Source organism: Danio rerio, chromosome 22 (genome assembly GCF_049306965.1).
Source record: "Danio rerio strain Tuebingen ecotype United States chromosome 22, GRCz12tu, whole genome shotgun sequence".
Taxonomy (NCBI): domain Eukaryota; kingdom Metazoa; phylum Chordata; class Actinopteri; order Cypriniformes; family Danionidae; genus Danio; species Danio rerio.
Window position 1 is genome coordinate 17219541 of NC_133197.1, and position 25460 is coordinate 17245000.

The 25460-nt window shown below is 36.2% G+C and overlaps 2 protein-coding genes across 9 annotated transcripts in view; one reads left to right on the forward strand and one right to left on the reverse strand.

Moving 5' to 3' along the window:
- The first annotated feature begins 5012 nt into the window (after nucleotides 1-5012).
- Nucleotides 5013-15289, forward strand: hnrnpm (heterogeneous nuclear ribonucleoprotein M). Of its 5 annotated transcripts, NM_001256631.1 has the most exons (17): nucleotides 5013-5263; nucleotides 7301-7476; nucleotides 8805-8857; nucleotides 9467-9474; nucleotides 9555-9648; nucleotides 10731-10851; nucleotides 10939-11078; nucleotides 11182-11335; nucleotides 11430-11479; nucleotides 11561-11621; nucleotides 11708-11806; nucleotides 11908-11949; nucleotides 12670-12759; nucleotides 12870-12974; nucleotides 13059-13672; nucleotides 14772-14823; nucleotides 14909-15289. In NM_001256631.1, the coding sequence occupies exons 1-17, from the start codon at nucleotides 5226-5228 to the stop codon at nucleotides 15070-15072; spliced, it is 2061 nt and encodes a 686-aa protein (NP_001243560.1). In that variant the 5' UTR covers nucleotides 5013-5225; the 3' UTR covers nucleotides 15073-15289. The 5 variants fall into 5 exon arrangements, with proteins under 5 accessions (NP_001243560.1, XP_073792615.1, XP_073792614.1 ...); XM_073936514.1 differs by having other exon boundaries at nucleotides 5034-5263; nucleotides 8805-9474; nucleotides 10731-11078; XM_073936513.1 differs by lacking the exon at nucleotides 9467-9474 and having other exon boundaries at nucleotides 5034-5263; nucleotides 8805-8861; nucleotides 10731-11078.
- A 68-nt stretch (nucleotides 15290-15357) lies between these two features.
- pip5k1ca (phosphatidylinositol-4-phosphate 5-kinase, type I, gamma a) overlaps nucleotides 15358-25460 on the reverse strand; it is a 44862-nt gene continuing 34759 nt past the window's right edge. The window contains exons 16-19 of one of the 4 annotated variants that reach the window (XM_009296337.5): nucleotides 24601-24757; nucleotides 22631-22687; nucleotides 18064-18153; nucleotides 15358-17978 (exon numbers count right to left, since the gene is read on the reverse strand). In XM_009296337.5, coding sequence (XP_009294612.1) covers nucleotides 17976-17978; nucleotides 18064-18153; nucleotides 22631-22687; nucleotides 24601-24757 — 307 coding nt within the window. In that variant the 3' untranslated portion in view covers nucleotides 15358-17975. The remainder of the gene's footprint in view (nucleotides 17979-18063; nucleotides 18154-22630; nucleotides 22688-24600; nucleotides 24758-25460) is intronic. The other 3 variants (XM_073936816.1, XM_002666250.8, XM_073936817.1) reach the window with 3 other exon arrangements.

Here is a 25460-nt window from a genome sequence, read left to right on the forward strand (position 1 = left end):
TTTTCTAAAGGGAGACATTTCCTATTGGGTGTCTTTCTGGATATGAACTTTTAAGCACGTTCACATACGTTTGTTTGATTCAGTTGAAATCTCTCTGATTTTGCCAGTGTGTGTTTTAATGTATTCATACTGTATGTATCATTTTTATTTGCTTCTGTTTTGTTTTCATTTATTCATCCGGCACAGGATTTTTATCACTCGGAACTTTTTGAAAATACTAATGTTTATGTTGTGCAGTGGCTAAGAGAAAGATGTCTGTAATGTCCTCACCAAAATAATTTGGTGCTTGAAATCAGCCAAGAAAAGTGTGCAAAGCAAATTAAAAAAGTGATGCTCTGGATCTGTTAACTGTGGTGGTGTTTTTCTGTTACAGAAGTGGTCATAGTTTCATAATTAGCCTACTTTAAACCACTTCTAATGAGTGAATGTTGAATTTTAATGCTGAATGTTGCCAAAAATTGTGAATTTAAGCCGAGAAATGGCGTTTCCATCAAATCCATCATTCAAATCAATTACAAATGACTCTATCCAGCCAGCTAATGGATAATTTGATCATTAGAACATGAATGGAAATGTAATATTTTTCTTTAAAGATATTTACCTTGATGTTTATTTGCTTCAGTCGCCTCAATTCACCAGGGGCCTCATGTATCAATGCTGCGTACGCACAAAAACTTTGTGTACGATAGGTTTCACGCTCAGAATCTCTCGTTTGGATTTACTAACGATGAAATGAACGTGGGAATGTGCGCAGCTCCACGCCTACTTCATGGCTGGCGTACACACATTTTTTGGGCATGTCTGTTTTTTTCCATTGGCGACTCCTAGAGGCAATTGTGTTAAATTGCACTCTACAAAGTGTCTGAGCCGTGGTGCAATGGCAGCTGTATGACCGGCTCATCTGCATGTCTAGCAGGTATATAAGGTTTCCATACCATGCAGTTGACCAGCCAAACATTAAAGCGCAAGCATTAAAGTATTCCCAATGTAATCGGAACAATCTACTGCACACACATTGCTATAAAGGCCCCTGTACATTTCAGTCTGTTTTTTTTTTAAATCTTTTTTTGCTGTTATTCACCTCATTTTTTATTCAATTAAGCATTTGTGACATTTTAAGAACTAATCTTTGCTGGATCAGCTTGTCGGGTGGTGATCATAACCACACTTTTTTGATGCATCATAAAATAGTTCCTACAATATTGTCAAAGTGCTTACCATACTATTTTACTAAGAAGTATTTATTTACAAATTTGGATTTAAACTGTAGGCAAAGAGCATAGTAAGCTCTTTGCTGTAGGCAAAGTCCCTTTATGGCAAGTCATTTCACTCGGCGGCCATCTTTAAAACACCTCTCGGGTAGTATGCTCAGGGATTCTAAATGGGGAAACATCAAATTCTCCAAAACTGTTTTCAAGGCTTACCGTTGAATTTCATTTGAGGAATCACTAACAAAATTGAACATCAACTGTGTCTTTAGTTTCATTTCTAAACATCCAAATCAGACAAAACATGCAGAAACTCACATCTGGTAAAAGCCCCTCACCCGGACTATCATCAATCTGTAGCGATCGATGATTGGCTTCTGTTCTAGAAGGTGGGCCATATTCGCCATATAGCGATCGATGATTGGCTCTTGTACGAGTGACATGTCTTCTGTATTCTAGAGTCTTCGCTGTAGGTTAATCCAGTTTTATAGATATTGTAATGAGATTAGGATTTTTTAAAAATAAATAATGAAATGTGCAAAAAAAAGCTAATTTTTAAATACAAATTTGTTATCATCCATCATTTAAAACAAAACATGAATCTGGAAAAATTTGTTTTAAAATTAAAAATAAATAACTAGATACTATATTTTACTGAGGTAATGTTTAACCGGATAGAAAGTAATAACAAACTTTCAGCTCATTCAACTTTCCCCAGTCACAATGAATAATTACAATTTTGTTTTGTCTTAAAGTCTTCTTCTAACTTTTACAATTTATGATGGTATAGCAGTCAAAAATGGGATGAATGAGTTAAGCAGGTCGCACACCAGAAGCGCCGCTCGGCGGCGCGCCGCGCAGCGCCACGCAGCGCCATGTATTTTAGAATTCTAAACATAGGTTTCTATCAGGATACACACACCGGCGCCGCAAGTCGGCGGCGCCCGGCGACGGCTCAGGACGCAGTTCATTTTTCAGCCGCGCCACAGAGCGCCATCTGATTAGTTTCATGTTAAATATCATTCGAATGTGCGCGTCTGGTGTGCGATACTTTAATCTGTCATGTACGCGCCGTGTCGCGGCGCTTCTGGTGTGCGACCTGCTTTAGGGGTCAAATTCTGGACTCTCAGTGGGGGGTGGGTCTTTTGGGCTTGTGTAGGGGGATACAATGATAATGAATGTAAAAGTATAGTTTGTTCATCCACAAAGAGAACAAAACGTACCAAGATAGCAAAGAATCCTGGCCCAGAGTTGGCATAACTCTGGCACAGCAGGCATTCATCCATTATGTGGGCCAAACATGGCCCTGGTTTGGCAGTGGTGGCACCGTCTTTTAAGGCGGCACACAATACTTGGGCCAGATGTAAAATGTAGTTTTTTGGCTCAAATGTTAATAATTGATATGTGGGCCTTGTAAGTTTGGCTTGTCTTGACCCAAATTTAAAATATTTTTTTTTTATTTTCAAATAAAGAAAAAAAATCTACTAATCAGGTCACTTTGAGAAAACGCAGACCCATAGCGAGCTAAAAGCGCAGTAATTTATGGGTTTATCAATTTCATTGCAGTCGTGACACGCCAACATATCTGGCCCACTTCAGGCTCAGTTATGGGTTATTAACTAGGCTGAGACCTGACCCAGATATGGTCCATGTTTGCGCCAATGGTTTGCGCCCTGTCTGGAAGCCAGACTTGGTCCAGTAATATACCATAATTCACTGTGGCATGTGGGCCATGCAAAAGCAGATTGTGTGGGCTAGAGTTGGGCCAGAGATATTTTGCTATGTGGGTATGGATCCCCATGGCTTATTCAAACATTTGTCAAAATATTGTGTTGAACTCCGAAAAAAAAAAAAAAAAAAGACTCATTGGAACCACTACAAGTAAGTCCAAAATGTGTTTACATCACATATATGTTTGTACATCATTAATAAACACTAGAGTATTTGTAATGCTAACATCTAATTTCAGCTTACGGCTAATGTACGTTGGCAATTGGAATGGTGGAATTTACAAATTAAGAGCTACAGTTTTAGGCGTTTATAATTATTTGAGCATGAAATAACCTTAACCTGTTTTATAATTATTTTATAAACAAATATACAAAGTTAAGTCTACAAAAGTAAACATATTAATGTAAAACATAGAACAAATCTGGTCTGTTATCCATTTTGTTGAACATTTTGTTGAACATTTATTTAGAAAGATACATTTGGTACACATCATTTACAATAATCATTAGATTATTTAAAATGCTGTCAATGAAGAATAAAAAAAAGCAAAATAAGAGTAAAAAAACTAAGAAATATCAAATTGAGAGTGAAGAGGGCAAAATAAGAAGATAACAGTGATTAAGAGATTTAAGAGTATGTTTTAAGTGCTTTCTTGTTAAGTGAATCTGGAATTTAGTAATAATTTTGAATCTCTTGTATGAAATGCTATAAATGTTGGCTTGCACTTTGAAAATGTACATTTAACGTATAAATAAAACAAAATCTGCATAAAAAGAATGTTTATTATAAAGTAGACATTAAAATTTGAAGGCTTTAAAAATAAAAAAATAATTACTTTTGGAGTCACAGAAAAAAGCTGTAAAGCAATATTTGAGATAAATAAATTCACATCTTGCCAAAATTGGAACACGGTTGCATGACAAAGGAAGAGTTTTAGCACTATTTTGACAAAAGGAGCAATTTGTACTAAAGTCTGATCCAAATCTTTTCTTTAAGGTGTTTTTGACAGGGTAAATGTTATTTAAAAAGTTAAATGATATTTCCTTTACCTTATTAGTAAGACAAAACTTGCTGTATTGACCATATATTTTCATGATCAAAAAGACCAATATGATCAATGTTCCAATATGAGACAGCAGGAGCGGTAGAGAAACTGATTTCAAGAAAAAGAGCTCTTGTTTTATAGTTTTTTTATCCTTCTTTATGGCAAAACAAATACTGTTATCCATTTTTTAAATTATGGTTTTACACATACATGACAATATAGCAAATAAAATAATGCCAGGGTGATGAACAGTAAATATTAATAACAGTACAAAAAATAAATAAAAACAAGAGCATAAATAATTCAATATAATTCTTACAATTACAGACAAGCAGGACCTGTTCATTAATCAAAGATTTTAAAACTAGAGCACAAATGGGCCGTTTTAATGGCCTTTAGCACTATGCTGAATAGTACAAAAGTATTTTTTTTTTAGTTCCTTATAAAACAAAGTAAAACAGGATTTTTTGTTAGAAAATGTACACTTATAAACATGAAACTTAATCAACAAAATAAATATGATTGCATTTTCCAAATGCAAAGTACAAACGAGCAATTTATATCAATTTCCTTTTTAAATTTACTGAGTTAATGTTTAACCGGATAGAATTTATGAATTAGTTTTAAAGATATTTCTTTTATTTGTAACAAAAAAATGAGCTAGATTGATTATGGGCAAATTAATCCAAGTTACATCTCTAAATAAGGAATCAATAATAGAATAAATTGCACAGAAAACAAAAGAAAAGTCCATGGGAGTTACAGGGAAGTTAAATTGTAAGTTACAAGAAACTCTTCATAGGATACCCTGGAATGTTAAACAGTTCACAAACTAAAACAAAACCCTTTTCAAACCACCTCTCCAAAAATACTCTTGTGTTTATACAAAATACATATATTTTTTTCCAAATAAAATAACGCTGTGGAGAAAAATAGTGCTCGTAGGTACAACGTTATCCATTGAGATTTAAACTAAACTGCGTCAGTCTGTTTCCCATCATGCATCTCTCCTTCTCCTCCAATATCAGCGTCGCTCTTTCAGCATCGCCGCCATTTCAGCAGGCGAAGGACGAGAGTTGCGACTGAATTTTTTGTGCGGGTTTAGCGACACCTCACGGGACGGAAAAGCGACTGAACACCTACCTTTGTTTTTAACTATAAACGCGTGTTTATAAACCGCGTCTGAGGATCCACGAGCAGTTTAATCTGGAAGGAAGAAAACGCGGACATCTGAGAGCAAAATGTCGACTGAGGCTTCGCCAGAGAAAACAGGCCAAGGGTAATGCGACAACTGCATGTTGTTTTCATGTTTTGCCTTTTAATTGTTTATGTCAATGTTAGGTGTGGAGTGTTGCAGTGTATGATGTACCTATAGTTATTTTTACTTAAGTTGCAGTAAATATACCGACGTTTAATGTCTAATTCCAAACTCGCTTGGTTGATTCATTCATATCCTGCCGAAACAAAGGCGTTGGAATCACGCTGCAGGAAACCAGCATGGGAAACGCCACACACAAATGTGTCTTCTAAGCGAAATAAAGCCTGCAGATGAAACATAATAGTTCACATTGGGTAACAAACACGAGTTGACTCTTTTGTATATAAATATAAAACATTTTCTCAGGGTTTTAGTCTTAATTGTTGGGGAAAACAACTGCTTTTAATGTAATTGTGTATTTGATTTTTCAGTAATACATGCATAATGTAACTTCAAAAAGCACGCAAATAAAAATCAACTAGGGCTGGGCGATTTGCCAAAAAAGATCTCGATACATTTTTCCATATTGAACGATAACGATATATATTTTGATGCAAGTTGTTAATGCTTCCAGAATGAATTGAGTACCTCAACAATGACTGAAGCCACAAAAATGAAAGGGTCCATTAAATGGCATAACATATTTTCGGTGGCCGAAAAAAATCGATACATTTCTAATATCAACATTTTTACATTACAATTGTTGCTTATTTATGCTGTGTGATTGGCTCTTACATCAATATAGAGTACAAAAAAGTCCAGAGTTTATCATTTACAAATTTTATTGCAATTCGATGTCCTATCGTATATCGGCCCTGCCCTGATATCAACAAAAAACAATGAAAATCGAGAAAAAAGCTCAGATTATCAGGAATACCCCAAATAAAACAGATCAGAAGAAAGGTTAAAAACATAGCTCATTTTTTAGATGATAAGAACAGTTACAGTATTTTTAGCTTGATTGGGCACAGGCACTGTTAAAAAAATAATAATCGAAATCTAGAATCCAAACTTTGAATATTTTTTTGTGTGTGTAAAACGTGGGTGAGATGTTCCAGGGGAATTAACGGGATTTATCACAAATCCAATTAAGTAAAATAAATTTTTTTTCTGGTGGCTAAGGTTAATATGATACAATTTCTTGATGGGAAAAAAAGAATGTGTCCTTTAGGTATACCCAAAATCAAAGAAATTTGGTCAAAATCCAGCTGCATGTTAAAGATCTTTTCCATTTTCCCCACCAAAGACCAACAACTTTGCAGTCTGTTAACATTCTGCATAGGCTGGTGTAAGATTCTGACAGTTTGATAACCTTGGATAAAACTATTACGGTTTGATGGTGTTGTGCTCACTGCTCTAAAGTATATTATATTTAAATGTCAGGGTAAAAAAAACTAAAACTTTTCCCTTCTTTTAAACACAATTTTTTTTTTTGAGAAACAAAAAAAATTGGAGCAGTAAACATGTCAGGCTGAATATTGAAAATAAATCATTGACTTCTGTCTTCATTAGTTTCAAAAACACAGCTTTCTTTATAATTTAAAACAACTTCTTTTGATATCTTTTCTGCTGCAGATACTGTTGTCCTAAACAAAACTAAAGAAAAAAATCTTACACATACCTTAGGAGTGGTATAGTAGGAAATTTTGGTGGATTTGAAACCTTGTCTTTTCCAAATGGCGTTATACCTTAAAAACGGTTATCGTCCCATACCCAATTAACAATTGCTTTTAAAAAAACAAAACAAAAGCATAGCATATACAGCTGTTCATTTGCAAACTATCTATTTTGTACATTTTTACTTCTCTTACATAATGCATTTTTATTAAATTGCTTAAGTTGAAAACTGAAAAAAGGCTTTATTAGATATTTATTCTATAGTTCACTTCATTGAAACAACATCAAGTGTTTACACAGTACTTAGACTATTTAAATGAGTAAAGAAAAATCTGCAATCAACTCAAACCTGCTTGCATAATGTAGTTTTGTGTCATTCAGGATAGAATTTGTTTCTTTCTGGGTGCAAAAAGCATTAATTTGCATGTTCTTTCCATACAGAAATGCAGTGAACGGCAAGTCCAACCATGAATCGAGAAAGGAAAGGCCCCCGAAGCGTGGTGGTGGGGGACGGTTCGAACCCTATTCGAACCCCAACAAGAGATACAGCGTGTTTGTCAGCAACATTCCCTATGATGTTAAATGGCAAACGCTGAAAGATCTCATGAAGGAAAAAGGTACGCTTTTGTGCTGCATGGTTGTATCTCTCAGGACCCTTTTAGTTTTGAAGGTGGCCACCTTACACAGTTGCTTTAGGTCAGAGGACAAACATCCCATCATGGGGAAGTGGTCTCGGAGAAAGGCTGTTCTAATAGTGTCTTGAGGGGGAAAGGCTGTTGTTGAAACCGTCTAATTAAGTTTGCTAATGTGGGTGGATGGAACTTTAAAATTCTGTGTGCATTTGCACATGCATTAAGAACTTGAGATTAATCCATTCATATGAATCTGATTCCTGTAATCGGTCTCTACGGCTTTGGAGAAAGTGTGTAGTTTATTTACTATAACCTGTTGGTTAGTATTTCAGTAACAACCCATGAGTGGTCACATTTTTCCCAATCCTTGAGTTAGCACCCCCTCCATGCCTAATGATTTGTACGCATGGGGAATTTCATGTGGAAACTGTTGCTTGTAGAATTAAATTGCATTTTCTTTTTTTAGGTTTGCCAGAGTGAATGTTGTTGCAGCAGATCTTCATTATTGTGCCCATTATTATAAAAAAATAATTAAAAATGGATGTGATTGATTTCTGGGGGTACAGGTCTACAGAGTAAAGCAGCTTCTTAAGCTGGTCCTTGTTTTTATTTCATGGACAGACGTTCTTGCTGGAGAAGGTGGTTCTTCGAGGCAGTTTCTTACAAACAGACTAGACCTTGTTTGGGTTTGCACAGTCTCATCGGAGATCTAATTCTATTCTTGAGTGTTTATCAATCGGGACTTGTTGGAGCTGGTTTGGCTAATCGATTAAAATTTAGAGTCTCGATGCTAATAATTGTTTAGTTGGGAAGCCACGTTTGTTCCAGGTGGATGAGGTTTTAGTTTCTGTAATTTTAAACTATTATTTTGTAATCTAGGTAGATTTATTTATTTTTTTTATTTTTATCTAATAATTTTTTTGACTTAACGTCATTGCTTGTGTGTCGATTGTATCAGAGGGAGCTGAAGTCATGTTAACCTTACTACAAAAGGTTAGTTGACGTCCAACAAAGGCCGCAGTTGGCAATCCAATCAAATTCTGATGGCTCGGGAGGTTAAATCCTTTTGGTCTGTTTTGGATGTTGAGGTTCCCAGCAAGGACAGCTTAAGAAGTTTTCTTTAAGACCATTTACAGCTTGCTTCTTGTAGACCTGTACCAGAATTTGTGCTCTTGAGGTGCTGGGGGAGGAGGCTCTGGACTTGCAGGCCGAGCTCACTCTCACCGTCCCCCCGTTTGTGTCTGCTCTAAACCCCAATTGTTCTCTCGGCTTCTCTCCCCTTTGGTGTGTGTCGTCTGGAATCTGATTTGTAGTGGGTGAGGTAACGTACGTGGAACACTTAATGGACGGAGAAGGCAAATCAAGGGTAAGTGCAAGAGACGAACATCCATTTGTCCGCTTGAGTTCATACATATACTCTTAGATTTTAATGTGGGATGTTCAGGACTGGGTTGAGAGTTCAAAAATGTGTCGTCTTGAGTGGCATTTGAACATAAATGGACGCCGACTGCAGTTCTGAGTGGAACCGCAGGGATCGTTTCCCATCCCAGTTATATAGTAACTCTGGTTTTTGTGTGTTTAGAGGTAGCTTTTCTTTTTTTTGCACTTTGAGTCTCATTTTGGACTTCAGGTGGTGTTCAGTAACTAAAGGATAACATTGGCGTCAATGAATTGTTGAGTGGGTAAACAACAGAAATGGAGCTTGTGTAATTGGAACTGAAGGCCGGTTGTGTAGTCTGATCGTCAATAATTCCTGTGAGCCTTTTTGTTGTAAATATGTACTAAATGTAACCATTTTGTGAACACCACTGACAAGTATTATGAATATTTTTTTCTCAATTTGTTGTTCCTGAATTGTTTAAAGAGATCCTGAGTCAATTTTCAATGGTTACTTGTGGCTTTTGTCTAATTGTCTCTTTTGTTCCTGGTATGTTTGTACGATCGTCTTGACCGATGTGCTGACTGAAAAAAAAAGGGTTGTGCGTAAGTATCTTTCATAATATCTCATTTATTACTTTTCTGCTTTTGTGCAACTCTTACTGACATTTGTCTTGGTTTTTAAGGGTGGTTGAGTTCAGAACTGAAGAGCTCATGAAAAAGGCTGTTGAAAAGGTCAACAAACATGTCATGAATGGCCGTCCTCTCAAGGTTAAGGAGGTGAGTGCATTTTAACTATAAAGAAAAAAAAATGATTTCAAGTGAGATTTCAGTCTATTTCTTATTTAGTTTTAGATTTATTTCAACATAGCTTAAGAACTAAACTTAAAAGCATAAATCTTTGATTGTAATATCAGGATAATTAATATTTTAGCACTTGTGTATCAATGTAATAACCATGTGTCTTTACTAATGGCCCGTGTCCACTGAGTGATACAGTATGGGTCACCTTTATCAGGCTTGCGTTTTCATTGCTGAAAGGGTACCAGTGGTATTGTAACGTCTGCAATTATTTTAAATAAATAAATAAATGCTGCATGTATGAACATGTATAAGACCCTTATACTCTCCAATATGTTACCAATTGCAAGAATTAAATCATTATACATTTAGTCATTATTTGGATTCAAAAACATGTAAACTATAGCCCAAAGTAACCTCTCATCTGTATCTTTAATCTCCACCAGCGCATGTAAACTCTTGTTAGAAAGTAATGCTGTCATCCCGAGTTCATAATAGTCCAAAAGGTGAAGAAAATAGTTAAACATAACAGTAACTCCTTCGATTTTTGGGTTTCTCCTTTGTTTTTTTCATGTGTATTTCTCACATTTGTTAGTTTCTGAAAGGACGAAGTCAGAAGTACTTCAATAATCATGCCCACGTTATTATCAGCTCAAGTTTTTTCAAATATAAAAGCAAAAGTGAAACTGCTTGCGCTTTAGACGGCCTTCTAAGCTTTTTGGTGTATTTTGTTGGTGGAAACGGCCATAAAAGCATACCGTACCACTCAGTGGAAACGGCCCCAAAAAAAGTATATGCTTAAATGAATATTTATTTAAGACATTAAGGAATATATATACTCGTGTGATAGTTTTTATAACTTGTATGATTTTACGATAGTCGTGATGTTTTCAGAAACTTGCTCTTAAACCAGTGTACAAATTAAACGCAGAAAGGGTTGTCTCTATTTTTACATTTGTAAACATTTAAACATGTAAACATTGTAACATTTGACAGTTCATGTATTAAACCATAGCTCATGTGACCACAGTCAGTAAATGCTTCTCTTGTGCTGCTCTCAGGATCCAGATGGAGTGATTTCTCAGCGTGAAGCTAACCGGGGTCATGGTGGTGGCGGAGGTGGCGGTGGACCCCCAGGCATGGGAGGAGGCATGGGCGGTGGCATGGGAGGAGGCATGGGTGGTGGCATGGGAGGAGGCATGGGTGGTGGCATGGGCGGAGGCATGGGTGGAGGAATGGGCGGAGGCATGGGTGGAGGAATGGGCGGAGGAATGGGGATGGGCCCAGGACCTGGTTCTTCTTCAATGGTCAACATCCCTCCCAGTCTCATGAACAACCCTAACATTCCCAACGAGGTCATCCACGGCCTCCAAGCTGGAAAAATTGGAAGCACCATTTTTGTGGCTAATGTAAGATTTTTAACCCTTTGTGGACCATATGAAGATTCTGAAAATGTGCCCGCTGAGTATTGATGTGGCTTTTTTTTTTTTTTTTTTTTTTTTTTTTGCACAGTTGGACTACAAAGTGGGATGGAAGAAACTGAAAGAGGTGTTCGGGATGGCCGGTATGGTCGTGCGTGCTGATATCCTGGAGGATAAAGATGGGAAAAGCAGAGGCATGGGAACGGTCACATTTGACATGCCTATTGAGGCTGTTCAGGCAGTCTGTATCCTTCATGATAGTTTGTGCTATTGGTTTAAATGAAGTTATGCTATATAAATGTACACAATGGATGAAAATTGTTCCTTAATTTGTATTAGCCATGTTTAATGGTCAGCTCCTCTTCAACCGGGTCATGCATGTCAAACTGGTAAGTAAACGAGCTGATTTAGTGATTTATGTTTGCTAAACTCTTCCAAATCCCCCTTCAAATCGGTCATTGTCTTTTTAGGATGAGAAATCCCTTCCAAAAGGAGACTTTGCACCCCCAGAGCGTGCTCCAGCACTTCCTCGTAAGTGCTAACTATATTTGCTGCCTTCACATTTAGCAATTTTCATTGCAATTCTTCTCTAAACCAGTTTCCACAATCTCCTCCAGGTGGTTTGAGCGGTGTTGGTCTTGGTCTGGGACCCGGCGGTCAACCCATTGATGCTACGCAGCTCAATCGTGGCGGGATGGGCAATATGGGGCCAGGAGGTAAACGCATGTCTCCTGTTGAATTGTATGCATTGTTTCTGCATGTTCTCCCGCACTGACCATCATCCCCCTCTCCCTTCATCAATTCATTTTCCCCATAGGAATGGATGGAATGGGCTATGGTGGCATGGGTAGAATGGGAGGTATGTGTTTTAATGGGACATCTCAAGCCCTTTTTTCCCTCCCTCCTTCCCCTCGGGGCATGTTTTTATCGCATATCAGTAGGGTTTACTGAATTTGATTTGCATGCTGTATTTTGAAGGTTTTTAGTTTGATAGAAAAGGCAATGCCCAAGCTGTCTTGATCTATACATTTTCTTCTAAAGAGGTGCAGGATTTTAAATTATTATTATTATTATTATTATTCCTACTTCTGTTGCATTCATAGTAAGTGTTTGTCACAATAGGCATTGTTTCAGATTATTTTTTAAGGAGGTTACATGGCCATGTTTGAAGGTTGTGTGCAAAACAGCATCTGCAGTCTTATCAGTCAATCTCTGATATTACTGAAACAAAAAACTTGCCCATCTTTGTCGGGATGTTTTGCAGTATCTTAGACATGGCTTGTCCAATAAAACACCAAATAAAAGAGAAATGCATCCCAAAACACTGGCGTTGCTAATTCACTTAAGACTCTCTACATCTAACTTATTATGCCAAAATCATATTTTGACAAATAGTCGTGACAATGTAAATTTGGTGTGATCTGAATTGTGATTTGTTTAATTAATAATGGTATTTCATTTTATATTGAGGCTTTTTATCCCCAACAATTTTTTTTTAATTTTTTTACACTACTTATCCACTGCATTAAAGATTTTTTTGTGAGTTTTAATTTGGTGCATAATTTATCTATGACTTCAGGCATGGACAATTTTGGAGGCGGCGGCGGTGGTGGTGGCGGCATGAACAACATGGATCGTTTCGGACCTTCTGGAATGGGACGAATGAATGGTATGAGTTTTATTTTTATTATATGCATGTATGAAATCAGTTTATTTTTTGTCTTTGTCTAATTGTTCTAGTTGAAGTGAGAGTAAAGCTTTATTTTCTTTTGACTTCAGATATGGATCGTGGAATGGGTGGTGGCTTTGATCGAGATTTCAGTGGTCGTAATGACATGGGAATGTCCCGCAGCAACTTTGGAGACTCTTTTGATCGAGGAATGGGTCAGTAACATTGTACAGAATTGTGTAAAGTACATGAAAATGTGCAATATGTAAACCCATTTTTTAAAATCTTCCAATTCCCAGGAAACTCCATGGGTATGGATCGCATGAATTCTGGCATGGATCGGCTTAGTGGTGGAATAGACCGTATGGGAGGAGGAGGAGGAGGTGGAGGAATGGACCGCATGGGAGGGGGAGGAGGAGGTGGAGGAATGGACCGCATGTCTGATCTGGACCGCATGGGTTCTAGCTTTGATAGAATGGGGTCAGGGCTTGACCGTCTCGGCCCCAGCATGGATCGTATGGGTTCAGGCCTGGACCGCATGAGCACTAGCGTGGACCGTATGGGTCCTGGTGGCTTTGACCGCTTGGGCTCGTCCAGCATGGATCGTATGAGCGGTGGAATGGACTTTGCTTCTCCCATGGGCATGGACCGGATGAACACAGGTCTCGATCGAATGGGCTCAAACTTTGACCGCATGGGCTCTGGTGGCATGGACCGTTTCTCTTCGGGTCTGGACCGCATGGGCTCCAGCATGGATCGAATGGGATCTGGTGGCATCGGTGGCCAGTTTGACAGGCCCGGAGACATGGACCGTGGTAACTTTGGTTCTCCATTCGGCGGGTCTGGGCAAGGAGGAGGACCAGGGTCTGGTGGAGCCAATGCCAGGAAGGGCTGCCAGATTTTTGTCAGAAATGTAAGCAGACAGTATTCTTATTATTGGGTAATACTGTAGGGAAGGATTAAACCAAGAACAATGGGATTAATATTGTTGTGTACATGCACTTGCATATTTATTAAATAACACCACACTATGATGAGCAAGTTTAAAACTGAAACTGGTGGGCAATAGCAGACAGTCGTCAACATTTAAAGTAGGCTTGTCATGATACTGGAATTTGGTACCAATCAATACTGAAGTTTAAAAACGGCCATTTCCCGCTAGCATTTGAGCGCTGTTGAGCTCATAGGAAACGGTTGTGATTGGCTGTGAAGGTCATCAGTTCACCAAACTCACCGCTGTTTACTGAGTGGAACCACAGATACAAGGACGCTGGAGCAATTTAAAGTCATGATTCATCAGCTTGTAGACAAACCAGATGATTGATGTGACTTTAAAACACTTCAGTGTTCCTGTATCTGTGGTTCCACTCAGTAAACAGCGGTGAGTTTGGTAAACTGATGATTTTCACAGCCAATCACAGTCATTTTTGTCGAGCATGTGAGCACAATAGCCAATCCGCTGAGTGCGGTCGAATTTTAGCGGGAAATGGACGGTTTAGAATTTTGTTATCTATTGGTACTGATTTCCAGTATCTTGACAACACTAATATGAAGTGGATAAACGTGTTTTTCAAAATCGTCCTAAAACAATGAGTGGTGTTTACTAGTTGTAGGACAACTTTGATGGTCATTATTTTTTAGATACACGTCAAATGTTGAATACTGTAGTCAAAGTTGTATTCTGTTTTCATTTAATTAACTGTTAACTGCATTTCACAATTGAGACTTAACAAATTTATACCTCTTGCATCAATTGTAAACTGATCCTGCTTCTATGAAGTTGATGTATTAAGTTAAATTTCTTGCCTAAAGTCAATAAGAAAATCTTCAGAACTCTTCAAACTCATGATGATAATTGACTGGTGAGATTAAACAAGTTCATTTTATGCAGGATTTGATTAGAAAGTGAAAACCGTCACTATTTTGTGGCCGCCCACACAGCCTGTTGCATCATCAGTCAGGAAACGATGTTTCTGTCCACTCTTTAATAATGAATTCATTTGTTTTTCCAGCTGCCCTTTGACTTCACCTGGAAGATGTTGAAGGACACTTTTAATTCCTGTGGTGAGATGTCTTTCCAGTCCTACTAAACCCAGACTTCTATTCTGTCAACATTTGTAATGTATTTTCTGTGTGTTTTTCCGTCCAGGCATGGTTCAGTATGCAGATATAAAGATGGAGAACGGGAAGTCTAAGGGCTGTGGTGTGGTGCGCTTTGACAATCCTGAGACCGCTGAGCGAGCCTGTCGCACCATGAACGGCTACCGGCTCAACGGCAGAGAGATTGACGTCAGGATTGACAGAAATGCGTAATCCTACATTCTTTGCCTTCCATATTCGATTCCCTCCACCCCATACACTATGCTTTCCAGGTTATTTGTCAGTTACATATTTGTGCCAAATGGTACATTTTTAGGTTTATGACTTTTTAGAGACCAAATTTTTTTTTTTTGCCCACTTTTTATTGTGATGCTTTCCAACAAATTGCCTTTGTTAAAGGTTTGCTAATAAATCTGTGTTGAGAACAGAAGCACTCTGTGTTGTGTGGTTCTCTTCAGATCACTAGACCCGGATATCTCATCACTTTAAAAACAAAAGCCAAGTGAATCAAGTTGTTTATTTGAAGGTTCTGAACAAAATGTACACACATCAGTCCATTGGTGGTGGTCTTCTTCATAGAGGTAACTGTCTATGCTGTACATCAATGCAAATACTCACATTTTGCCATGCTCTTTTGCTATCGAAGGGGGGCACACAGCTTGTTTTTCTTTTGACCACACACATACACACAAAACAGCTCAATTTTTGGAAGAGCAAGCGATTGATACAATTGTATGTCTGAGACGGTACAGACTTTACCATCCCAACTGAAGTTTACACGATACAAAAAAAAAAAAACCAGCTGGAAGAATGGGTGGGTTTCTGCAAGCCACTCGTGCGAAATAAACCCTCGAAAAACATTTAAAATATAATTTATATGTATTTAAATATCTATATACAAATTCTCTAAGACACTATCATAGGGTGGGAGAAAGAGAGACTGAGTTGGTGAGTATTTTTCTAACTGTAGGTTGGCAAGAATATAAGGCAACTTAAATATGCGTGTGCTACACTTTACAGATATATTGCTGTAGTAGTCGCTTCAGATACGACAGCAATATCAAATAGCAACTGGCCACTGCACGTTATAAGAATCCGTGTCGCACATTTTCACACTCGCAACCACAAACACACACGCACAGCCTATACATGTTGATATACAACTGACCTTCAATATTTCTGTGGTGAAATGATTGCGATATTTGGCCTCCAACACAAGTTTGGTCCCGTCTTCCGATTTAACATGTCTCTGTAATTAGGTTCTGATGATATTAATGGATTTAGGTGCGTTATAAATAACTTATTTGGACAATGGAATGTATATAAAAACAAAACGGGTAAACATATATATATTTTAAAACTATTTCAATCCATTGTGGATCCTAATTTCTAAATTAAAACGTGGAAAAATGGACTTTGGTTGTTGGTGAAAATCACACAATATACTTGTTGCACTTTCACCAAACTCAAACACTGCACACACTATTGCTGGTTCTTTTTCTTTCTTTCTGATGAACCAATAAAAACAAACCAAATTGTACAGGATTATATATATATATAGGTTTACATTTCACAATCCACTTTGTATTCTCTCAATTTCAACAAATTATTTCCTTTCATTTGAGTTAGTATTTCACCTTTTTCTTCAGAATTCTGAGTTTAACTCTGTTCATACAGTCCAGACACACAGCTCCCAATTCTTAGGAAAATTTGAAAAAGCCAAAATTGCAAGACTTTTTATTTTTGGCAATTCTGTTTGTATCAGATTTTTTTTTTTCTATAAACGGTTTATATTCCACATATTGTGCAATATTGCATCTTTTAATCGTTTTCTCAGACCTGTGATACAAACTCGTAAAAGCAAAATTTCTGAGCTAAAATTGTGAGATACAAAGTTGCAAAACTTATACCAATAAGAATTGTGACCATTTCTCGCAATTGCATTTGATTTTTTTTTTAAATAAAAAAAAAAAGATACTGAATCGGAATTGCGACTACTCATAATTGCAGATTTACATTTCATGTTGCAGTTTTAAAAAGGAAAAAATAGAAATCGACTTGAAATGTTTACAAGCTAAATATGGGAAATATAAAATTACAATTCTGAGGAAAAAAAGCCAATTTTTGGAAAACAAACAAAAAAAAAATCTATTTTTAGTGTCTCTCACTTATCTTTACAGTTCATTGATCAGAATTCTGTTTCTATCTACTTTTTCTATGAACTCTGAGTTCATCCTTCACAATTTTAAATAGTTTACCATAAACTGAGATAACTCCAGACCAGTCAGAATTGTTTCTTGTAATTTAGAGTTGACTTTCTCACAACTTGAAAATGAAATTGAACATGATGAAACATGAACATGAAATTGGATGTTTGTAAGTTGAAATCGCGAGATTCAAATTTGCAAAAGGAATTGCAACTATTTCTCTCCTCTGTGAGTTTACAGGGGTTTTCCCCAATTTGTACATTTTTATGAAAAATGCTAAACTTTTTACAAAACAGTGACAAATAATACAGTCAAACTTGTTTATTCCCAATTCCAAATATAATGCTTCTGCAAAACTGAATTTGCGAGAAATAGTCAGAATTCTGAGAGACACTTTTTTCAAACAAGCTTCCATAAAATCCCTCCAAAACATATTAAATTAGCAAAAACTGCAACCTATTCATATGAACCGTCCGCCCATTTGCATCAGTGCGAATGAATTTACAATTTTTTTCAACAATTTCGTAATGATGCCAATAACCAAACTAAAATAAATACAAATACATTTATTTTGTCAACAAAACTCTCAGCCTACCTCCAAAATAAAAAAAATAAAAAAAATGCCAATGAGGAGAGGCTTGAGTCCCAGAACTTACTTGGATGAACACATTTCACAGTACTTAATAAAATAAAAGAACAGAACTTTTAACACAATCAAACAAAAACTTTCATTATTACTTTTAAATACCTCTATACAATGGCATTACCACTCGCTTGGTTCTGTTTGTGGAATAGATGACAGGACGATGAAGATGAAGCAGTTGCGGAAACATCTGACAGCAGCGTCCATCCGACATGATTCATCTGAAGAGTCCAAACCTTTAGCTGCCCTTCTCTCCTGAGGTCTGATTACTGTCGAGACATGGTAAAAAGGGTTGCTACCATCAACATCAAGGACTGTGAACTGAAGACGATCAATGACACAATGCACACTTACTGTTTCACTTTCCCCTTCATCCTCGGGCAGGGTTTTAGGCCCTGAGCTGAAATGCAGAGGAGAATAAACCCAGCTTTTGTCTTCTGGAGGCTGCAGTTATACCAGCAGTACAGCAGAGGGAGCCAGAGAGGAGGAAAGACAGGAAAACAAGAGCGGCAGAGAGGAATATAAGTGTCACCGATTTGAACATTTCAAGGTGTCGGGAAAATGGAAATGGGTTTTGAAGTACACGTTATTTGAAAGCTAAACTACTAAAACATCTTTATTTTAACTATATAAAAAAACCAATGTAAAAGCCTTCAGTCTATAGTCACCTTCACATACTAGAACGACTACATCTGTGCACAGATTATTGGTGTTTATTTACGAAGTGAAGTCGCCATCTACTGGCCTGGGATACGGAATAGAGTGCAATTAGTTTATTGCGTGTAAAAAAATTCAAACATTTAAAAGCGAAATTTGCATGTGCACCACTGCCATGTAAACAAAACCTTTAAAAACACAGTGGCTAGAGATGGACATTAGTTAACATTTACTGCGAATAATAATTAATATATCGTCACCTTGGAATGATAAGGTTCTATCTGTTTACTGAATGATTTTGAGATATTGAGCTTTAAAGCTTTTGCATTCCGTATAACCAACTTATAAAAAAAATGCTATAATGTAAATAAGTTGTCATGACATAAGAATATGTCAATAACTCAATTTTGTCAGAAATGTCAGACAGAACCTTATCATTCTAAGGTGATGATATGTATTAAATGTATGTTTCATTTTTGATGGCAATTCATTCATTCATTTTCTTGTCGGCTTAGTCCCTTAATTAATCTGGGGTCGCCACAGCGGAATGAACCGCCAACTTATCCAGCAAATTTTTACGCAGCGGATGCCCTTCCAGCTGCAACCCATCTCTGGGAAACATCCACACATACACACACTCATACACTACGGACAATTTAGCATACCCAATTCACCTGTACCGCATGTCTTTGGACTGTGGGGGAAACCGAAATACCCGGAGGAAACCAGGGAGAACATGCAAACTCCACACAGAAACGCCAACTGAGCCGAGGATCGAACCAGCGACCTTCTTGCTGTGAGGCGAACATGCTACCCACTGCGCCACTGCGTCGCCTTGATGGCAATTATTTTTTGCAAATGTGAATCTGGATTTTCATAGCAAAATGAATGACTTCTGTACTTAAAACAGTATTCAGCTTTAAAAGTGAAGAAAATAAAATGATAGCAAATCATCATTTGTTTTAGTCTTTGTAAATGTTTGTTTATACATAAACCTTTCACAAGTAAATCTATTTACTTCGCGATGCCAGTTTTACGCCTGGTGTTTGACCTGTACGACACCTTGGAGTCTGTAATTCTGCTGCCATTGGCCAGATCTAGTGGTGGGTAAAGCGAGGCTTCATGAAACACTGAAACAGTCGAAGCAAATGTGTCAAAGCTTAAAAAGGTTTCGAAACCCTGCAGTGACACCTATGGTCATTTTTTTTTTTGTATTGACCTGGAACAGCTTCAGCAAAGAACAGTTGAACAAACTGAGGTATGAAACCCCACTTTGTAGGATTGACCGTTTAAGTGACCGAGTGGAGTGGTTAGGGTTCCTGACAACCATGCGGGGAAAGTGAGTTCGAATTCAGGCTCGTACAGTTTTTTTAAAATGCTTTAATGTCAATTTGAAATGTTTTGTTCTTGTATCGTTTTGTTTCAACATTGGTCTGACATACGAATAAACACTTTGTGAATAAATATGTCTTGTTTTGGTCATAAAACAGGGTTGTTGCTAGATCAGATACAGTTGTGGCCAGAAGTTAACAAGAATTATTTATATTATTAGTTAAATTTCCCATTGTATTTTATTAATTTCTACCCAAAACCCTAAACCCAACCATTACAGTACTGTAAAAATATGAATTATTGTTTTAAAGTGTTACAAAAATGATGCTAAATTGATGGTGTATCAGCAGCTGTATCCTACCTAGACTACACCATAAAACAGAAACATGAATAAAATACATAAAGTCATGATTCTGGAGTCGGGATTCGAACCCAAAAATCATTTGAAGCACAGTAACAACATGCACACGGACAGTCCACTAGGCCACATGTAACAGGTGTGTTTTCTGACCCGGTCAGTCAAACGCAGATTAACCACGTCTCGAAACGTTTCTGAACTGATCGATGCTTTGAATCGCTATAGTCACATGACCAGGTGTTACGAAACCCTTTAGTCACGTGACCTGGGTGTTTCGGATCATGCTTCGTTGCAGTGTTTCGAAACACTTGCGCTTCAGGATCTCGACACTATCGAAACGTCAGTTTCACGTCAGCCATCCCTAGCCAGATCAAGCCGGTCCTCTTCAAGTCAGTCTTTGCTATCACTCCCGCAACAAAAACAAGGACTGGACATGACGCAGCACAGTGACGACATTAAATACGAGCAGACACTTAAAAGTATTCATTTAACACATTTGTGTCCAATAATAGGTTTTATTTCCATATTAGTGACCGTAAAAGAACCGTTCTTTTTAACTGGATCTTCTAAGTGAAGTAGTTTCACCAAATGAAATGAATCATTTGAAACAATCTGCGTCTCTATAAGCACTCTTATCCACAAAGACTTAGTTTTTTTACATGCATGAGTCCTCTGACTCGAAATGAACAAATTCCAGAGTTATTCAGTTATTAGAACAGTACATAAGAGATTGGATTTGAGAATTCAGGGGAACTCATAATAATGTGCATGTGTGATTAAGTGAACCGAACACAAACAATACATGACAAGTGACAGAACTAAACTTGAACAGCTGCAGCGCAAGTAAACTGAGGGCTTAAATGAGAGGATCTGGCGAAAAAACGTATGTTTATTTCATAACAGAGGGTCATAATGACATTTAAATAAGTGAATCATGTTTTAGTTGGGTTTCTTACTTTTAAGAAACTTTTCAGATCATGCTGATGTTTTAACTGACTGAAGTTATGATTGCTGACTACATATTTTTGATATGTTGAGTCTTAACATGAGAGGATTGTCACGAAAGATCCGGTTCACGGAAAAGATCTGAACTTTCCATCACTACTGTGCATCTAACCCCAGAAGCAGCCTTGCACCTTGAACGGTACTTAAGCCTGCTATCTTGTGGGCTGTTGTATTTGAGTTTGAGGATGAGTAGATGGTAGTGTTTTCTGTGTCCTCTAAATACAGGTTTCAAAAATGAATGTTTGGGTGAGTTATTATACACTATTCTGATGATTTTGTATCTTGCACCTAAAACTAATACTGAAACTAATAAAAACTAAACAAAAACTAAGCAATCTCAAAACATAGAAACTAGTTAAAACTAGTAAATCTGCCTAACTGAATTTGAAAACAAAAATCAAAACGAAAAACAAAAAACCTAAAACTAATGAAAAATCCAAAACTATTATAACCTTAATGTACAGTTGAAGTCAGAATAGCCCGCCCTTTGATTTTTTAAATTATGTTTACCAAAGCAGGGAAATGTTCACAGTATGTCTGATAATATTTTTTCTTCTGGAGAAAGTCTTATTTATTTTATTTTGCCTAGAATAAAAGCAGTTTTTAATTTTTTAAAAAACATTTTAAGGTCAAAATTATTAGCCCCTTTAAGCTATATCATTAAGCTATAAGCCATCGTTATACAATAACTTGCCTAATTCCCCTAACCTGCATAGTTAACCTAATTAACCTAATTAAGCCTTTAAACATCACTAAGAAGTGTCTTGAAAAATATCTAGCCAGATTGTATTTACTGTCACCATGACAAAGATAAAATAAATCAGTTATTAGAAATAAGTTATTAAAACTATTATGTGTAGAAATGTGTTGGAAAAAAAATCTGCTCTCCATTAAGCGGAAATTGGAAAAAAAAAAAATAAACATGGGGGCTAAGAATTTTGACTTCAACTGTATAGCAAGGCTAGAGTGTATATATTAGCTGTAATGTACATTGTAGAAAGCATTCTGGAAATAAATATGAATTGAATTTGATAAATAATATTCATTAACCAGCTTTATTATGTTCAAAATTGTATGACTCTGGTCATGTTACATGCAGTTTTTTTTTGCAAATTTTATTGTGAAATTTCATAGCAAAAATCATTCATATAATACCTTTTTTAATCAGTGAATGAAATTTTTCTTTCTGAAATCTTCTAATCTGTATTTGAACCACTTGACAATAGGAAAGGATACTAAAAATGTTATAAAAGCTTATTTTGTAGCTATTTTCTTTTAATTTCATAATCTAATTTAATGGAGAGCTAGTTTCATTTTGTTTTGCCTGTTTATGATTTTATTTGATTATTTATACTGTGAAAAGGACTAAAGTGTCAGCTAAAAATCTTTAATATTCTACTGAAGAATAACTTAATTTGTCATTAAACTATTCCTATAAAAGCACAACACCAAAAAAATGAATAAAAACCAACGTGTTCAGTTGTAGAGAGACAGGGAATTTCAGAAACTAGCTTTAATTCTAAAACTACTTCTAAATGTCGTTTCCGCAAAACATAACAAAAAACTTACAATATGCCTTCTTCTGTGTGTGGCGGGCGGACAAACATGGACGCTGCCATCACAGAACTTAGATGACGCAGAGAAAAAAAAGAGATGGACAGACAGACAGTGAAAGATGGCAGAAGAGTAATGAAGGAGATGAAGGGCTGTTAGCGGTGGAGAAATGAAAACACTGACAGCTCCATTAATAAGAGGAGAGCAGCTGGTGCAGAGTGTTAATGAGGAATAATTCAACAGTCGATAGGCCTCTTTTCAGCACACGGCCGAGTTAAACACCTCAATGTGTCTGAAAAAATTATAGTGATCCACATTCCTCCAATATTCTTGGCTATTATTGGAGATATCCCTGCGAATGCACACTCACGTCTGTGTGTTTTGTCATTCATGTTGGTGTTATTCAAAGTAAAAAAAGCACATGAAAAGTGATTGATTGTTTTTATATACTCAGTAACTTTAATGTTGTACAAAGCTCAGCTGATTGGTGAGGTTTTTGATGTGCATTGTGATTGGCCAAAATTTTCAAGTGCATGTCAAAAATGTAACATTTTCAGCTTCCAAATTTTCCATTTAACGTTTCACATTTTCCATTTAACGTTTCAAATTTTTTCATTTAATGTTTAACATTTTCCGTTTAATGTTTTAAATGTTCTATTTAGTGTTTCAAATGACGTTCAATTTAACGTTGAAAAAGCATGTTGTGTTTAATGTTCTAAATGTTGAACTGAAAGATATGTTCAGTATAATGTTTCAAATTAGTTTACAATGACACATTATAATTAATTTCAATGATCATTCAGATACAAATGTTGTCTTTATTGTTACAAATGCTGTTTATTAAACAATTGGATTACTGTTACAAATGTGTTTATTGTAACAAATGGTGTTTATTGTTATAAATGTGTTTATTATTTATTAGAAATGGTGTTTATTGTTACAAATGTGTTTATTATTTTTTATTAATGTTGTTTATTGTAACAAATGGTGTTTATTGTTATAAATGCATTTATTATTTATTAGAAATGGTGTTTATTGTTACAAATTTTTATTGTTACAAATGTGATTATTATTATTATAAATGGTCTTTACTGTTTTAATGATGTGTTTATTATTACAAATGTTTTATTATTACAATTTTTTATTCATTATTACAAATGTTGCATTTATTGTTACAAACGTGTTCATTATTTTTCATTAATAGTGTTTATTGTTACAAACGTGTTCATTATTTTTCATTAATAGTGTTTATTGTTACAAACGTGTTCATTATTTTTCATTAATAGTGTTTATTGTTACAAATGTGTTTATTATATATTATAAATATTGTTTATTGTTAAAAATGTTGTTTATTATTTATTACAAATGCTGTTTATTGTAACAAATTTTTGTTTATTATTACAAATGTTGCATTTATTGTTACAAATGTGTTTATTATTTTTTTATTAATGATGTTTATTGTTACAAATGTTTAATTTAAAGTCATGTTCACTTTATTGTTAAAATTGTTTCAATAAATGTTTCAAGCTCCAATTTCTGAAGCTTACATTTAACTGTACTTTAAGTAAATTTACTATGTTAGAAGAAACGTAGGTAACTTAGGTTGTATTAGTTATGTTGTGCACTTACTAACACGAACAAACAATAAACAATATATTGATTACAGTATTTCTTCATGTTAGTTAATGAAAATAGAGTTGTTCACTGTTAGTTCATGTTAGCTAACAGTGTACTGATGACAAATAAAAATTCAGTTTTTAATAACGCATTAGTAAATGTTGAACTGTGATTCATTTAGGCTGTACAAGTATTGTTCATTATTAGTTCATGTTTGTGAATGCATTAAGCAACTTATTGCAAAGTGTGAGTGATTCTATATATTTATATTTATTTCATGTCCAAGCTCTCAAGGAAACTTACTTTTAAAATGAAAAATTAAATGTTTGCATGTTTGAAGATATGTCTGGTTAAATTGATCAGCTTACAAAATAAATGTCTGTGATTGGCACGTCATCCTCCTCGTCCACCGAGGCTCTACTTGTACAGCCTGAGGCCTGACTGCCGCCGTCAGACTCCACCACGATCCTGGGACTCGCCGGGACGGAGGAGGACGAGGCTTCTGGAATAGTCTCTGCAGCTTCACTGGACACACGACAAACAGAAACATTGTTTTGAGATCATCAGGGAGTATAATGTTGCCTGTTCATCTGGCAAAACTGTCAAATGAAGTTGAAATGGAACTAATTTTATCTTTTCTTCTTTGTTTTGGTAAAAACATACTCAAAATTTTATGAGTCTCTTTGGAAGTGTAATTGTACCATTAATTATATATTATAGTGTTCATTAATATTTGGCTTTTGTTTTAGTTAGTTGTTTTTAGTCTGGATTATAAAATTGACATAATTATAATTCCTTACACTTATATAGAGCTTTTCTAGATACTAAAAGCGCTTTACACATTGCGGGGATTCTCATTCCCCACCAGTGTGCAGTCTCCAACTAAATGATGTGATGGCCGACCGCACACCACAAACCAGCAGATTAAGAGAGATATGGGGATGGTTAGGGGCCCATGATGGACAGAGGCTAGTGGGTAAATTTTGTTAAACCCCTCCTCTTTTCAAAGGACATCCTGGGATTTTTTTTAATTACCACAGTTAGTCAGGATCTTGGTTTAATGACTCATACTGCTCAGTGATTGCCTTCAGTATACTGGAGCATTAGGACCCACACAGACCGCAGGTTGAGCACCTCCTGCAGGTCTCACTAACACCACTTCCAGCAGCAACCAAGCTTTTCATCCAGGTACTGACTGGGCACAACCCTGCTTAGCTTCAGTGGGCAT